Here is a 16,549-nt window from a genome sequence, read left to right as displayed (position 1 = left end):
ATAACACATAAATTTTAAATTTTAAAATTAAAAATTAAAAGATAGAGCAAGCTTTAATTTTATTATTTTTTTGGGTAATAATACATTAGCTTTAATTATAAGATAGAACAAGCATTAATGTTTTTTGGTAAATGAACAAGCATTAATTTTAATTTATGTGAGGATAATACATTCTTGAAAACTAAATTGTTCTTTATATTTGTTACACATATAAGGTAACAAATTATAAAATAATTTGTGTGGGAATGAAACAAGTTATTGTTCATATTTTTAATTTTTAATTTTTAATGTGCATGAGGTAGAAAATCTATTACTTATGCAATTTGCAATTTAATCTTGAATATAGCCTTGGATATATATATATATATATATATATAATTTCTTCGTTCAAAAATGTAAGTATTTTTTAAGGAGTTGGATGTTTAAAAATGTAAGGCATTTTTAATCTTTCGAGGTGTAATTATTGCCTTTTTTTAAAATGTCCCTATTGATAATGACTTTATATTTATTGTAGGGTATTTAATAGAGGTAAATATGAAAAAATAAGGTTAGTTAAAAAGTAATTAACTATTTTATTAAAAGTAAAATTTAATTAAAAATATCTTATATTTTTAAATGAAGGGAGTATATATACATAGTATATATTTTGGCTTTTGAGGATAATTTGTTTTTGATAAAGAAACCATGTTAACCTTGTAATAGGTGTGAAGCAATGTGGTTATCACAGTGTATATTTGGATTAAAATTTATAAAACTGAAGTTTTTATAAATTAAAATTTGCAAACGAAGGATAAGGTAAAATTTAATAAATTAAAATTTGTTTGAATTATATAATTTAAAAATGAATTTAGAAATATAATGACTTAAAAGGGCTTAAATTTTGTAATGTAGATTTATTTGTGTAATTTGATCTCTTTAATAAAATATTAAACTTTAAATTAAATTTTTTTAAAAAGTGCATGTATAATTAAGGAGCATTATTTGTAAATTTTAAAAAGCTAAAATAAATTGATAAATGAGCATAAAAAGTTAAAAGCAAAATAAAAAAAATCAGTTTCGACAATTTTAAGTTTAAACTAAAAGTCATTTACCTACCATTTTTACCCAAACAAGATTTTTTGAATCCAATATAATTTTGAAAACACAAATCCAAACTTTAGTTTGGGTTTAAACCAATTTGCTACATCGAAGAGAAAGGCAAAATAAACAACAGTGCGTTGAATGAATCCTTAAACACTTTGAACCTGATTTTTTCAATGCAAAAGCAACAAAAAAATTTGCTTATGCTAAAATCTGATGGAAGATAAATATATGTTCTCCAGTTGAATATATTTAAAAGAAAAAATTAATTTTTTACTCTTTTAACTTTTAATTTACTTGAAATTCAATCCTTTAATTATGACTCGCTGTGACTCAGTCCTTCAACTTTTAAATCACTTATAATTCAGTCCATTAATTTTTGTTAATTCTTTTTTTTTTCATGTTAGTTTAGATTTCACATCAAAGAATAAGAGGAGGGTATTTTAGAATAATATATGAGCATTTCTTTTATCCCTCTTATTTGATAAGGAATTTTTTTAAAAAAATTAAAAAATAAAGACTGAATTAAAAACAAATCAAAAGTTAAGAGATTGAATCGTAATGAGTTACAGTTGAAAAACTGAATTATGATGAGTTATAATTAAAGGATTGAATTATAAATAAATTAAAAATTAAAAATTAATTTTCCCTATTCAACAAATAAGTTGGGTTGGGCAGCAGCTAAGCTTGCACCCTGGTTGAGTGTTGACCCTATCGGCCATTGGCCGCTTGCGTGGCCCGAACTCAAAACATGGATCCAAATGAAAGTAGAGTGTGCTCGTGTAGCCTGGGTGCTTCTTCGAGTCTGAGTCTTGCTTGCGAGGACCTGGAAATGGCAGGTGCAGCTACGAAGGTTTGCGTGACTGGTGCTGGAGGCTTTATCGCGTCTTGGCTCGTTAAGCTTCTTCTTTCCAAGGGCTATTTTGTTCACGGCACCGTCAGAGAACCTGGTCTTTTCCCATTTCCCCCTGCTTCTGAAATCTATCATGCTCTTTTGGATTAGAAAATTTTCATTTACTGCATTATTGAATCGCATTGTTTTCTTTTTGCAAGTCTTATCAAGAGTCATGTATTTATTGTTTTTTTTTTGTTCAGTTGTTCAAAACAATTTCTTAAACCCTCTATTTTTCATCAGGTAATCAGAAGTACGATCACTTGCTTAAATTCGAGGGAGCTTCTGGGAACCTTAAGTTCTTCAAGGCTGACCTCTTAGATTACGAGTCTCTTTCTTCGGCGATTGCTGGATGCAGAGCAGTTTTCCATGTTGCTTGTCCTGTGCCCTCCACAATTGTACCCAATCCTGAGGCAAGGTCTTCCTGGGTTTCAAATAAGCTGAATCTTACTGTTTGTTCTTCTAGATTGTTCAGGCAAATTTTTTATAGGCAAACTGGTTTGGAATTATGCCTTTATCAATATTGCTTCGACTTCAAAGCTGAAACTGTTAGTTTGGAACTGTTAGTTTAAGTAAAAGCACACGTGTGTTTAACATTTTATTGCTTATTGGTGGAAATTGCTTCGGAAGTGGAAACACCCTCCAAATTTCAATTGACTCCTTCATTGTCTTTTATTAGTTCATCATATTGACATGAAATTCTGACTTGGTTCAAAGATCACAAGTTTTTTTTCCATTTCCTGTATACCCACTATTCCTTGATATTTTCTTGTATCAATTGGTTTTAGAGTTTCTTAATTTCAACCAATGGGACAATGAGCCTTTGTTTATATCGTTTTCTTCGATATAGAACCTAATATGTGAATTGAATCAGGCACGCAATACTTATTTTATTTGATTGATGTAATTTCTATCTTGTCTCTTAGTTAACTTATAATGAAATTTATGCTATGTTTTTTTGTATATCAATGGAATTGAAGTCTCAGATGTTAGTATCGTTTGAGAGCATTGCAATATTGAGAGCAAGATTCTGATTATAACTGGGACTTGATATTTTCTAAGAGTTTTGCATGTTCTACTAAAAGTTTTCTACAGGTAGAAGTTATTGAGCCTTCTGTGAAGGGCACTGCTAATGTCCTCAAAGCTTGTCTTGAAGCAAAAGTGGAACGGGTTGTCTTTGTATCCAGTCAAGGCGCTGTTTCCAGGAACCCCAACTTGCCCAAGGATGGAGTAATTGATGAGTCCTGTTGGTCTGATAAAGATTGGTGCAGAAGAACTAAGGTCTAAAGCTTTGAACTGTTGTCACTTATGAGCTTATGGTTTGGTTTTGTATTTGGCCCTTTATTTTGAAAGTAATATCGTTTTTCATCTGGCATACTATTTTACTCGAATTTCTATTTGGTAAATAGATTGAATTGATATCTATATAGCCGGCCCTATTTAGTAAGGTTAGACTTGTCATTGTTTTATTTGGTAAAGTTACTTTGCATGTTAATCACTCAATGATCAAGAATATTTGCTCACTCTTTTTTCACTCATGTTCCAGAACTGGTATTGTTATTCCAAGACAGAGGCAGAGATGCAGGCCTTGGAATTTGCCAGAAACACAGGGCTTCCAGTGGTAACTATTTGTCCTACCCTGGTGTTGGGGCCAATTTTACAGTCAACCACTGTCAATGCAAGTAGTTTGGTTCTCCTCAAACTATGTAAAGGTGCTAGCTATTGCCTTATTAAATTCTGTTTTGCAATATACTGATGTTGATGCCTCATTGTTTTATACCGTAGACACAGCTTTTTTTTTTTTTTTTTTACTATAAAATAGAATGAATTTTGGGTCGGCAATTGATTTGACCATTTCTTCCTTGCAATATTTGTCTGGAACTGAAGGTCCTGAGTCACTGGAGAATAAACATCGGTGGATAGTAGATGTGCGTGATGTAGCCGATGCAACACTAATGGCTTATGAGAAGCCTGAAGCAGAAGGGAGATACATATGCACTGCACATTCTATCAACACAGATGAATTGGTGGAGAAATTAAGACGATTATATCCTAACTATAGCTACCCTAAAAGGTGGTTTTTAAGAGCATAGGAAATATATGGTATGGTCGCCGCTCATGTGTACTTTATGTAACCTTGTTTAATTAGTTTTGTGCTTTTGCAGCTTTATTGAAGTAGATGATCGCATAAGGTTAAGCTCAGAGAAACTGCAGAGGTTGGGTTGGAGATACAGGCCACTGGAAGAAACACTAGTTGATTCTGTTGAGAGCTATAAGGCCGCAGGGCTTCTGGAATCAAAATAACTTTGATTCTCTCTGTAGCGGACGCACTTTGACTTCGGAACCAATTTGGATCCTTTGAAACTAGTTGTTATTTATATTATTAATATGTATGGAACTAACAAATTCTAAACTAAAATGTCGAAATTTTAATTTATGAAATATAATTTTATTTCAAAATAACAAATTATAAAATAAAATCATGTTTAAATTTTAATTTATATGATGACAGCACGTCTAGAAATAATACATCTTTAGATTGTTTTTTCTTTTTATTTGATAAAAATCTATATATAAACCTTTGGGTCTCTGAATGTGCATGCAGCCACTTAGAGGCCTACAATGTATTGTTGCCTTTTTCCCCCTCTTGTTTCAGTGTTCCGAGGGTGAGTTCATGTTGGTGGGTTCAAGAAGGAACTGTTGCTTTTGAGTTGCTTTAGCTTTTTCAAAAGCCACGTTTTTTCAATTCTTACAGGAATAATCTATATGTTTTAACTCCTACAATTTCTTTGAAAGTTTGAATGAAAGGAGGTTTAGAAGCATTTTAAAATCACTGGCCACAGTACCCTGCATAATGAAGATATATCAATTAATGATGGTCTTCTTCTCAGGCAATTAGTTCTTCTTGATGACGTCGTCTTTTTGGTTTTGTTTTGTTGTCGTGGTTTTTGTTCTCTTCGTTTGGGTCAGATTTTCTTTTTAATCCTCCGGGCCTTTGTTTTTGTCCCAATCTAAATGAGTTTGAGTGTATAGTTCTACTCTTTGGCCTAAAAATGTAAGTTCAACTATTTTGCCTGGGCCTTTTTATTATACTCATCAATTTCCTTGATTAAAAAAATTTGACTTTTTATTAAAAAGTATATTCAAAATTATAAAATACTTTTAATTAATATATACATCTAAAAATTAGTTGATAATGTCTTAAATTACACATTCTTTTTTTTTTTTATGCTTACCATTATTTAATAAGTATCTCAAGAAAAATACTCTAAAAAAAGGGTTCACTAATTTGAAACGGAGAAGTAATAATGGGTGCATTCAGGGAATTATTTGTCCATATAATTTTGTAATGATTTGTTATTGGGTTTACCAGAAAGTTCATAGTTCTTGAAGTCTGAGTTGCGAGGATAAGGAAATGGCAAGTGTAGCTACGAAGGTTTGCGTAACTGGTGCTGGAGGCTTTGTGGCGTCTTGGCTCGTTAAGCTTCTTCTTTCCAAGGGCTATTTTGTTCATGGCACCGTTAGAGAACCTGGTCTCTTTTATTTTCACTTTCTTCTTCCATTTCTCCCTTAATTTTGAAAGCGTTTATACTCAATTGGATTAGTTCGATTTCATTTATTGCATTTGCGTGATTGAATCGCATTGTTATCTGTTTGCAAGTCTGATCGGGACGCGTAGGTTTTTGCCTCTTTTTTGAAAAATAGAATTGCTTTCCCTTACCCTCGGATCAGTTCATCAATTTCTTTAACCCTTTGTGTCTGATCAGGTAATCACAAGTACGATCACTTACTTAAATTCGAGGGTGCTTCTGAGAACCTAAAGCTCTTCAAGGCTGAACTCTTAGATTACGAGTCTCTTTCTTCGGCAATTGTTGGATGTAGAGCAGTTTTCCATGTTGCTTGTCCTGTGCCCTCTACAACTGTAGCCAATCCTGAGGTAAGTTTTTGCTCCATGGGTTTAAAATTAGCTGAATTCTTACTATTTTGTTTTTATAGAATGTTTAGGCTACCCTTTTTGCCATGCAAGCGCGTTTTAAATTTTGCCTTTATCAATATTGCCTGGAAGTTGAAACTGTTGTTTTAAAACATACGTATTTGAGATTCCATTGCTTTTTTGTGGAAACTGCTTCAGAGTTGAAAAGTGAAAACATCCAAATTTCATTCAACTGACGCCATAATTATCTTGTATTAGTTCATTATGTTGACTCGAAATTCCGACTCAGTTCAAAACTTCAAATATTGTAAATTTTGTCATTTCCCCGCATGCACACTATGTCACTATCTCCCTTGATATTTGCTAGCAGCAATGGGATTTAGAGTTTCCTTCTTTGAACCAATGCAGCATTATCTATCATTTGTAACATTTCTTCAATATGGAACTTGTATGTGGAGTGAATCAAGCAACCAATATTCTTGTGATCGATGACATTTCTGCTGTCTCGTGAGTGAACTCAATGAAATTTAGGCTATGAATATTTTTATTTCATCGTAAGTCTTAGATGTTAGGTTTTGTTTGAGAGTTGCAACATTGAGATCAAGCATTGGTTTATAATTGGCACTTGACATTTTCTACAGGTTGAAATGATTGAACCTTCTGTGAAAGGCACTACTAATGTCCTCAAAGCTTGTCTTGAAGCAAAAGTGGAACGGGTTGTCTTTGTATCTTCTCAAGTTGCTGTTTCCGTGAACCCCAACTTGTCCAAGGATGAAGTAATCGATGAGTCCTGTTGGTCTGATAAAGAGTACTGCAGAAGAACTAAGGTCTGAAACCGTAAACTTTTATCACTTACGAGCTTATGGTTTTGGACCTGAAGCTGGTCCTTTATTTTGAAAGTAACAGTGTCTTTAATGCGGCATGCTATATTACTTGAATTTTTATCTGGTAATAATACATTACATTTCAGTCCCTCGATTATCAAGAATATTCCCTTACTCTCATTTCACTCATGATTCAGAACTGGTATTGCTATGCCAAAGCAGAGGCAGAGTTGCAGGCTCTGGACTTTGCCAGGAATACTGGGCTTGCAGTGGTTAGTATTTGTCCTACCATAGTGTTGGGGCCTATTTTACAGTCAACCACTGTCAATGCAAGTAGCTTGATTCTCCTCAAACTATTTAAAGGTACTTGCTAACGCCTTATCAAATTCTTTGTTTTGCTATCTATTGGAGCGTCATTGTTTTGTACCACAGACACAGCTCTAACGCCTTATCATCTTAAGAACCGTGAGGCTTTATCTGTACAATAGAATAAATTCAGGGCTGGCAATTTATTTAGCTGTTTCTTTCTTGCAATATTTGTCTAAAACCTAAGATGCTGAGTCGCTGGAGAATAAGCAACGGTGGATAGTAGATGTTCGGGATGTAGCTGATGCAATATTAATGGCTTATGAAAAGCCTGAAGCAGAGGGGAGATACTTATGCACTGCACATTCTATCAACACAGACGACTTGGTGGAGAAATTAAGGCGTTTATATCCAAACTATAGCTACCCTAAAAGGTAAGCTTCAGTTCCCGTGGTTAATAAAATCAAACCATATATGCTCTAGTTTTTATCTAGAGAGAATGACAATTGAAGATCATGTGAGGACATTAATGGAAAATGAGGAAACGTTTACTCGTTAAGTTTATGAATTTGCTACCCAAACTCCCATATTTACAACTTCAAAGTTCTTATTTAGTATTTCACAGTTTCGGCTTCTGTTCTTGTGCACTTCATTTCACCTTGTTTAACAAGTGTAATTACTTTTGCAGCTTTATTGAAGTAGATGATCGCATAAAGTTAAGCTCAGAGAAACTGCAGAGGTTGGGTTGGAGATACAGGCCACTGGAAGAAACACTAGTTGATTCTGTTGAGAGCTATAAGGCCGCAGGGCTTCTGGAATGAAAATAACTTTGATTCTCTCTGTAGCGGACGCACTTTGACTTCGGAACCAATTTGGATCCTTTGAAACTAGTTGTTATTTATATTATTAATATGTATGGAACTAACAAATTCTAAGCTAAAATGTCGAAATTTTAATTTATAAAATATAATTTTATTTCAAAATAACAAATTATAAAATAAAATCATGTTTAAATTTTAATTTATATGATGACAGCACATCTAGAAATAATACATCTTTAGATTGGTTTTTTTTTTTTTGTTTTATAAAAATCTGTATATAAACCTTTGGGTCTCTGAATGTACATGCAGCCACTTAGTGACCTACAATGCGGTGTTGCCTTCCCCCCCCCCCCTCTTGTTAGTGAGTTCATGTTGGTGGGTTCAAGAAGGAACTGTTGCCTTTGAGTTGTCTTTGCTTTTTCAAAAGCCACGTTTTTTCAATTCTTACAGGAATAATCTATATGATTTAACTCCTTCAATTTCTTTGAAAATTTGAATGAAAGGAGGTTTAGAAGTATTTTAAAACCACTGGCCACAGTACCCTACATAATGAAGATATAGCAATTAAAGATGGTTTTCTTCTCAGGCAATTAGTTCTTCTTGATGATGTTGTCTTTTTCATGCTTTGGCAGATGATATCACATTAAAACAAAGATATCGTATTGCAATTATGCTGTCTTTTTCTTTTTTTTTTAACCAGCAAGGTAGCAATCTTTGGGTCCATTTGGTCGAAAGACTGTTTAGAAAACTCTGTTTTGATAGACAAAAAAATCAGGCCGACAACGATTGATGAATTTTGTATCTAAAGGAAAGAAATATAGTTTGATACTTGATTTATGTTTGGGTAGATAAAAATGATGGAGGGAAAAAATAATAAATCACTAAACATCCCTATTGTGAAGAATAATAAAACAATTGGTTGTTAGTAATTATAAATAATAAACTATATTAACATATTTATTTTTATAATTCTTAAAAAATAACTAACAGGGTTTGATTTATTGAAATGAGCTAGTCCTTTATAATATGATAAATTAATATTTAAATTTTTATTAGAAAATGTGTTCACATTTAATGTTTAATTATACTTCCAATAAGATTGCTTTTTAGGTATAAACAATCATAAAAATAGTCACGTGTACTATTTCAGCTTTTGCAATGGAAGATTCATTATATTGGCCAAAAAAAAAAACAAAAAGAAGATTTGTTTTAGAAGGTTGACAAAATCAGAGCTAAATGAAAAAAAATAATATATTTTTCTCTAGCTGTCCTAACTAAAAAAGAAATCAACAAAAAATACTTTTAAAGCTATAATACACAGATATTGATATATATATATATATATATTTATTGAATACATAAATAATTTTATTTTTAAAAATATAAGATATGATATATTATTGATACGTGCATATATATATATATATAGATAAAAACATAAAAGACATTAAAAATATAATTTTAATTTAGAAAATATTCAACTAACATACATATATAGTCTTCCATCCTTATCTAATTACCCACCATCTAATTTCTATTAATAAGTATAGTATCAGTATTTTCTCTTCCTCAACTATTATTTGAAAAAAAAAATAGCTTCTAGATCTTGTTTTACTTGCAACTTGCAACTTTATATATTATAAGATGACATTTTTTCATGCTTTTATAATTAAGAAAAATATAATTTTTTTCATTTATTACATCTAAAACTTATTTTTTAAATAAAATCTAATATCCTACTTTAAAAGCAAGTAAAAGAATAATAATAAAAAGTTTAATATCATAATTTTTAATAAAATTTGATTTTTTTAAAAAAAATTTTGTGTTGGCTTTAAGTATCGATTCATAATTTAAAAATATTATATATATACATATATATATATTAAAAATTAAAATTTTTTTAAATTAAAAAAATAATATTATGATATTTTACGAAGACATATCATGAAAGTATCAGCGAGTATCGACGATAGTTGAGGCAGTTTGATGTGCATAAGCTCTCTCCCTTCGACCCTCACTTCCCTCTCTCGGCGGCTCAGCGCGACCCTCACCTACGGCATGAAACGCGTCTCCTTCGTTCGCCGGAAATAAGAAATCCACAGTTCATTCCTCCCTCGCCAACCCAGAAGCCTGGCCGCCGGAAAAGCCCACCTCCCTTTCCCCTCTTCCTCGCTGAAGTTTCTGTCAACCAAACTAGCCGTTTATGAATGGTATAGAGCAAAGCTGAGAAATTCTCAATGATGGAAACCTTAGATTCAACAACATCCTCTTCTTCTCGAACCAGCGATTCCAAACCCCAGAGCTCGAACTCGACTTTATCTCCATTGCCACCGACGGTGGCCAGACTATGGAGGCCTGCTGCGCAGCGAAATCTCAGGAACCAGTGGTCCAAGTTAGCGTCTTATAGGAACCAATGGTCCTCTGTTTCTTCTATCGGAAGATCTCGCGCAACTGCTCTTGTCAACTCTCATCTCTCCCAAAGGTAATCAATATGCAAGTTCATTTTTTCTTTTTTTGGCAACTCAATTTCACATTAGAAACTAGGAAAAATTCAAATTCTCTCCCAAATCCAGGGTTTTATTCATTTTATGAAATATTAAATTCTAACTATTCAAAAATTGATCCAAGGGTCGAGATGGGAAGAGGAGAGAAGCCAATTCCTTTGTTCACTGCAAGTTTTTCACTAGTTTTATCCTTTAGAAAGGAGAAAAAGTGCTCCTGCCGTGATCACAATCAAATTCCTCGATCCTGCTAATTTTTATCTTGTTAGAGTGAGCTGATAATAGGTTTTTGCTCCCATGTGTGTCCAACTTTTTATTGGCATTTACAAATAACGTTTTTTTTAATACATTTTTCACTGGTTGTTTTAATATATGATTCTTATAAGGTGCTTGTAGTTATGCTCTTGTTTATGCAGGTACATGCCTAACATGGACTTAGGTGTTTTGAGCGATATGCCTGATATAAGAAACAGAGCTTGTTTCAAACTATCAAAGCAGCAGGTAGTTCTTATTCATGTTACTGGAATTTGTATTTCTACTTTGATAAATCTCGCTGCAGCAATTTGAACTTATATTAACTTATATTGGAGGTAATTGTAACTAGGGCACCAACACCATTCAAAATTGTCTGAGTTTTGGGATATGTTTTTTAACATATAATGTCAAAATTAATGTCTACATCTTTCAAGAATTTATCATTATTTTGTTTTTGGTGAATTCTTCCAGCATCATATATTACTAATGTGATTTATAAATTATAAATTTTGTCATATTCTTATTATTTACTGCTTCACTATTTGTGTCTGTTTCAGGAACTTTTAAGGAGCCAACTATTGTCTACGTATAAGGACATGGTACAGTTTGTATGATATTGACATGGTTATGGCAACAATGCGCTAGATGTTACTGAATTGATTTATTGTGCATGTTTTATTTTTCATCTAATTTCAGGTGGGTGTAGTTAGTGACATTTTCAATACTACCAGATCAATGAGATGTTTCTTTAAAGGATCAAATAATAGTCCACTACTACAGTTTTCTAGTTTTTCTGAAGATAAGAGTGAGTCTGGAGATGGTGGTGGCATCCCTGTATTCTCATTTTTATCGATTGCTTCTCATGGTATGACTTTTTGACCCCCTTATTCTGCATCACCCCCCTTAAAGAGAGGGAGAGAGAGTTTCTTAAATTATATGCTTGTTTTAATCAACTTACGAATTCTTCATGTTCTATGCAATTATGCATAGTTAGGCTATCAATTCTGAGGTCAAGTTTTGGCCAACCCAGAGTTATAGAATCTTGAGACTTTCGTGAATGACAAAAGGAAATACATAGAATTCATAAATGACTGCATGAAAACTGTTGACATTGTGATTATAAGCTCTGGTGCCCATAAAAGATGCATGGTAAATATGAGAAAATAAGAGTTTAATTGTTAAAATAAGTTTGATGGGCTTATAAATCAATATCATGGTGTCCTTATTTCCATCTAACAAGATGTGGAGTTAAAAATAGTTCAATGTATTTTCTAACACATCTCATTTATGGGATTTACTAATGATAAAAGTTACAACTCTTGAAATCTCTCAGAAAAATTGGCTGAGGAGCTGGTTCAAATGTTTAAATGGGAGCTGTGTTTGAAGGTGAACTACAGCCACTTGTCTTGTGATTTTTTTTTATTTTTAAACTTCATGTATGAATTCTGATTATCCCTTTGCTTTGATGCTGCTGTGGAACCTATTTTAAATGGGCAGCGATTGCTTGTTCTTGAGTTCTTGTCCCTTGGTTATGACATCTCACAAGGCAACCAGCTAGTTTGGTCAAATGAGCTTTATGTTGGTGAATTCGATCACTTGCAGAACTGCAATCTTTACTGTGAGGAAACCTGCAGACCGGTTCCTCCAAGACTGAGGGATGGGAAATCTGATATGGAAGCTCTCAAATTTGACAACCAGCCTATGCCTGAGGTTTTACAGGTACTGTTATATATTATATAAATCTATGACAAGTAATACTATTCGTAAGACTTGAATCTTGAATAGTGTGGTTTGCTACATTAGGCTTCTTGCAATAAATTGGCTCCGATCAAGTTTGAATCAATTAGACAAGTTCAGGGATTCATATGCTGATTCTGTAGCCATGTGCTTGAATCCTCCGAGCTTCAAGTCCCACCATGTTGCCGTTGGATTTATTCCCTGGACGACTCTAAAAAAAGGAGCCCTTCCTCTCCCCAGCTATATTGGCTCAAGAAAATGTGAAAGCGCCTTTCTCTCTAGGAAGTGTGTGTTCTGAAGTGTGAAGTGGGAGGGGATTTTCATGTTGTGTTTTGAACAAAACAGACTTTGTATTATTCATCCTTATTATCTGTCAATATGAAAAAGTAATAAAAATGAGAGGTGTTGCAAGCATCTACATTGAAGTTTAAAACTAATATATAGTCTTATTTCTGTCATGAGGCCCCGTTCATTCAATACACGGCCCCAATCTAGTTTGAATCAATTAGACAAGCTCATGGTTTCGGTTGCTTGTTTGTAGCCTTGTGCTTTAAATCCTCTGAGCTTGAAGTCCCACTTTATCTCCACTGGATCTGTTCTTTGGAGGACCCTAAAAATAGGAACCTTTCCTCTCCTCAGCTATATCGGCTCAAGAGAACATAAAAGCACCTTTCTCTCACTAGTCTCTCTAAGAACCACATGTTCTGAAGTGCGAAGTGGGAGAGAAGGGGTTTCATAATTTGAGTTTTGAATAAGACAACCCTTTCACTTTTCATTTTTATTACATTTTTCAATGAAAAAAATAATGAAAACATGAGGCGTTGCAAGATTTAAAACGAGTACATAATTATATTTCTGTCATGAGATCATTTGAATTCTACATTGCAGGTTTATTTAACAGCGTGGCTTGCAGAAGTGAACATAGACACTAACAGGTAGGCATAGCATGAGTGTATATAAATTTGTTCATCAACATGCGTTTGAACACTAAATGCATCGCTATCTTCCTCTTTCCTTCTTTTCGTAGGGTGGACGAGATATTTGCTGTTGTTGGGGAGGAAATGCATGTTAGAATATTTTGAACTTTCATTGATTACGACTGAACTGAAAAGTCTTCAATACTGCCATTAGAAGGTGTCAAACAGGACAGTTTGCTGTCCACAGACTGGTAAAAAAATTTGTTTCACAAAGAGCTGGTGACTCAGAATGTGGAACTGTCTTTGTAACAAGTGGCCAGAGAAATATTGGTTTCTCAGTGCAATACTAGAGAAATCCAATACAAGAAAACAAGCTATCTGGGTCTCAAGACATGAACATGATGCCAATGAAAGCTTATTTTTTGGAAGGTTAAAAGCTCTCACATTGTGATTCTTTTAATTCATTTTTATTAGAACATTTGGTGAAGAACTCTTGAAAATGATGTTTTATTATTGGCCCAAAAGAAAGAATTATATCTTGTCAATATATCCAGTGAAGCTGGAGAACAAGTTGCAGAAATTGAGAAATACTGTTTAGTTTGATATTTTGGTAAATTATCAGTTTCTCCACATGATATCCGTATTTTCCTTGGACCTTCTTTGCCTCTAAAGCTCCATTTAGAATTAGCATCTCTCCATAAATTCATTGAACATTCTCACAAAATTAAAAACACAGATTGATTGGTTATAATTTACTCACAAAATCATTTACGCGGCTCATTCGCAGTAAAAACATTTGGGGATGAGTATATTCATTCCCTCTGACCTCTGCTAATCACCATACTGCAAAATTTTATTTTATTTTAATTTTTTTAGAAATTAGTTTAGGCATTCCTTCCAATTCTAGTTTCAATAGAAATTAAAAAAAAGAAGAAGAATGGATTAACAAGGCAAATCTATCAGTCACAATTGTGAGAAGATAAGGGGCGATGATGACTATCTAGGCAGAGATAAGGAGGCAATTAGAGAAGCATATCAGTATCAAACAAAAAAAAAAGTGAGTTTCAAAATTAGAGAAGGAACAAGATTTCTTTGGGATGCAGCGCTTGAGGGAGACATTCTATATTTATAACAATCGTGAAGAAACCTTGAGGTGCCATGTGTCCTGGTTTGTCATTAGAGTGATGCATGACCATTCCTTTGTTTGTTCTTTTCCAACTTAATTAACACAAGAAACAGAAAAACAATGTTTTCCACTGGTAATCACAACTTCATTACGATTGAAAATATAGAGTGGTCTTCCAAAAGCATAAACATGCTAAATGCAAATTATTAATTTTCTGAGCAAATTGTTATAGAGAAATGAAGAAAACTTATTTTACATATCAGAGAAGCCCTCCGGAGACTCTACAGCAGTCTAGCTCTAACAAACACGGCATCCATGACGCAACAAGAGTTTCGTCAGGCTCTCACTAGCACAAAAACTGGGGGGAGCCATTATTTTTCTCAAAGAAGAGCTTGAAGATACCATCCATGGAATAATATCAGCACATACTTTATTACAGTGCTTCAAATTTATCTCTCTCAGTCTGCTTGATTTTTCTACCACGTTCCTCACTCCGTTTGATGTCACATTAAAGCAATTCTGCAACTCCAAATGTGTTAGCCCACAGCAAGTCTTTGAAACTGTTGAAAGGGCTTCATCATCAATCCTTGATTGCGATAAGTTCATCACCTGCAGTTTGGGTAATTCAAACCCTATCTCAAATCCGCTCACTGCTGCACAGTCAGCTAAGCTTAGGTGTGTAATCTTACGGCAGTCCCTTAAAGCTTCAAATACCCCTTTTGTAATATTCCAACAAGTGTTTATGTCAAGAAGCTCTAAATTGGGACACATGGAAACAAATCTTTTGACATCTTCGTCCTTCAATTTGAAGTTACTACCCAAATAGAGTCTCTTCACTTGAGAGTGGACAACAAAATCATTCAAGTAATCTTCTTTTAAGCCCTCTGTCCCAAGATCTGTCCTCTCCATTCTGATCTCACTAACCACAGGACAGTTTCTTGTGAGAGTTAGAAATGTTGAATTGGTCAGTTTCGAACAAAAACTTAGGTTTATGAAGGTTACATTACGGAGAAACAAAGATAACTCCCTCATATCTTGATCTATGAGATTAGCATTCTGAAGGTCCAAGTATTGAACAGATTGACATTTTGCCAACAAGCAAGATATTCCACTATATGTATAGTCGGAACATTTCCTGAGGATAAGCTTACTCAATGGAAGACCCGCATCTGCCATTGAACAGAGCAATTCATTCGATATAGAGACATATAAAAATTCGAAAACGGTTAAACTTTTCAAACTCGTCAGTGAATCAATAAAATTTGAAATAATAGGTAGTTGTAGATCCTTGACATTACTGAGAGAGATGGAAATCAGATACGGTCTCTTCAGGATTGCTTCCGCAATGCCCACTTGAGACACGAAACTGCAATCTTCAAGCGCCACTTCTCTCAAAAACTCACAATTCGCGAACAGAGAATGAAGAGAGACATCTGTGATGAAGCAATTACCAATTTTGACCGTGCGTAGGCTTTTCAGCCTCATAGTCAACGCCGTGAATCCAGAATCAGACACGGTAAATTTGGGATCGAATTCAGGGAAGCCAATGTGGAGCTCTTCTAGAAGCGGGAATGAATCAGCTATGAGGACTAGATCGCTGTCCTGAAGGTCGCAAATACCGGAACAGATCAAAACCCTCAGATAATTTCTCATCTTCGAACCCAATTTTTGCAGTCCATCGATGGGAAGAGAATTCTGATTCGAGATATTGAGGGAATCGAGGGCCAATCGAGATTTTGAAATCTGAGCAAGCACGGGATTGAGGTCGCCAGTGAAGTTACTGAGATCGATGAATTTGAGAGCGGGAAATCGGACAAAAAAACGGGGAAGGAACGGAATCGTTGAGTCGTAGATTGTGAGAGAGGAGTGAAGACGCTGAGTGATAGAGTAGAATTCTTTGCAGACCAAAGATACAGAGTCGTAGTCACGGCGGTGCTTGAGTGATCGGAGGATCAATTCCCAGCATTCACGAGGTAAATCTGCCCATTCAAATGACATCTTCGAGAAGCAAGAGAATCAATCTCAGTGGAGAAGTTCAATTCTGAAAATTGAAGAGCAAGGAAGGAGGGAAATTGAACGCAGGTAGAGGTGTGTTCTCTGTTGGATTTGTAAGGCCAGAGACGCCCGAATAATGAGGAGAGGATTTGTGAATTTTG

General features: G+C 34.1%; 4 protein-coding genes across 7 annotated transcripts; 3 read left to right on the top strand and 1 right to left on the bottom strand.

The window, feature by feature from the left end:
• The first annotated feature begins 1,790 nt into the window (after positions 1-1,790).
• LOC129287473 (cinnamoyl-CoA reductase 1-like) lies at positions 1,791-4,473 on the top strand. Of its 2 annotated transcripts, none has more exons than XM_054923637.1 (6): positions 1,791-2,030; positions 2,216-2,385; positions 3,068-3,253; positions 3,519-3,684; positions 3,860-4,046; positions 4,138-4,473. In XM_054923637.1, exons 1-6 carry the CDS (start codon positions 1,832-1,834, stop codon positions 4,274-4,276), a joined length of 1,047 nt encoding a protein of 348 aa, XP_054779612.1. In that variant the 5' UTR covers positions 1,791-1,831; the 3' UTR covers positions 4,277-4,473. The 2 variants fall into 2 exon arrangements, with proteins under 2 accessions (XP_054779612.1, XP_054779611.1); XM_054923636.1 differs by having other exon boundaries at positions 2,216-2,462; positions 3,058-3,253.
• A 792-nt stretch (positions 4,474-5,265) lies between these two features.
• Positions 5,266-8,084, top strand: LOC129287474 (cinnamoyl-CoA reductase 1-like). Its single transcript, XM_054923638.1, has 6 exons — positions 5,266-5,505; positions 5,740-5,909; positions 6,548-6,733; positions 6,928-7,093; positions 7,284-7,470; positions 7,725-8,084. The coding sequence occupies exons 1-6, from the start codon at positions 5,388-5,390 to the stop codon at positions 7,855-7,857; spliced, it is 960 nt and encodes a 319-aa protein (XP_054779613.1). The 5' UTR covers positions 5,266-5,387; the 3' UTR covers positions 7,858-8,084.
• A 1,744-nt stretch (positions 8,085-9,828) lies between these two features.
• On the top strand, positions 9,829-13,883 carry LOC129288545 (uncharacterized). Of its 3 annotated transcripts, none has more exons than XM_054925173.1 (8): positions 9,829-10,339; positions 10,775-10,859; positions 11,171-11,212; positions 11,310-11,478; positions 11,947-11,999; positions 12,111-12,332; positions 13,239-13,285; positions 13,378-13,883. In XM_054925173.1, the coding sequence occupies exons 1-8, from the start codon at positions 10,095-10,097 to the stop codon at positions 13,430-13,432; spliced, it is 918 nt and encodes a 305-aa protein (XP_054781148.1). In that variant the 5' UTR covers positions 9,829-10,094; the 3' UTR covers positions 13,433-13,883. The 3 variants fall into 3 exon arrangements, with proteins under 3 accessions (XP_054781148.1, XP_054781149.1, XP_054781150.1); XM_054925175.1 differs by having other exon boundaries at positions 10,129-10,339; positions 10,755-10,859; XM_054925174.1 differs by lacking the exons at positions 13,239-13,285; positions 13,378-13,883 and adding an exon at positions 12,417-12,808.
• A 633-nt stretch (positions 13,884-14,516) lies between these two features.
• LOC129288685 (uncharacterized) lies at positions 14,517-16,549 on the bottom strand. Its single transcript, XM_054925399.1, has 2 exons — positions 15,845-16,549; positions 14,517-15,562 (listed from the first exon to the last, which is right to left on the bottom strand). The coding sequence occupies exons 1-2, from the start codon at positions 16,389-16,391 to the stop codon at positions 14,691-14,693; spliced, it is 1,419 nt and encodes a 472-aa protein (XP_054781374.1). The 5' UTR covers positions 16,392-16,549; the 3' UTR covers positions 14,517-14,690.

Source organism: Prosopis cineraria, unplaced genomic scaffold (assembly GCF_029017545.1).
Source record: "Prosopis cineraria cultivar Desert tree isolate PC_DT_omini unplaced genomic scaffold, ASM2901754v1 PC12, whole genome shotgun sequence".
Lineage (NCBI taxonomy): Eukaryota > Viridiplantae > Streptophyta > Magnoliopsida > Fabales > Fabaceae > Prosopis > Prosopis cineraria.
Note: the sequence above shows the minus strand (reverse complement) of the source record. Positions and strands in the feature narration are given on the sequence as shown.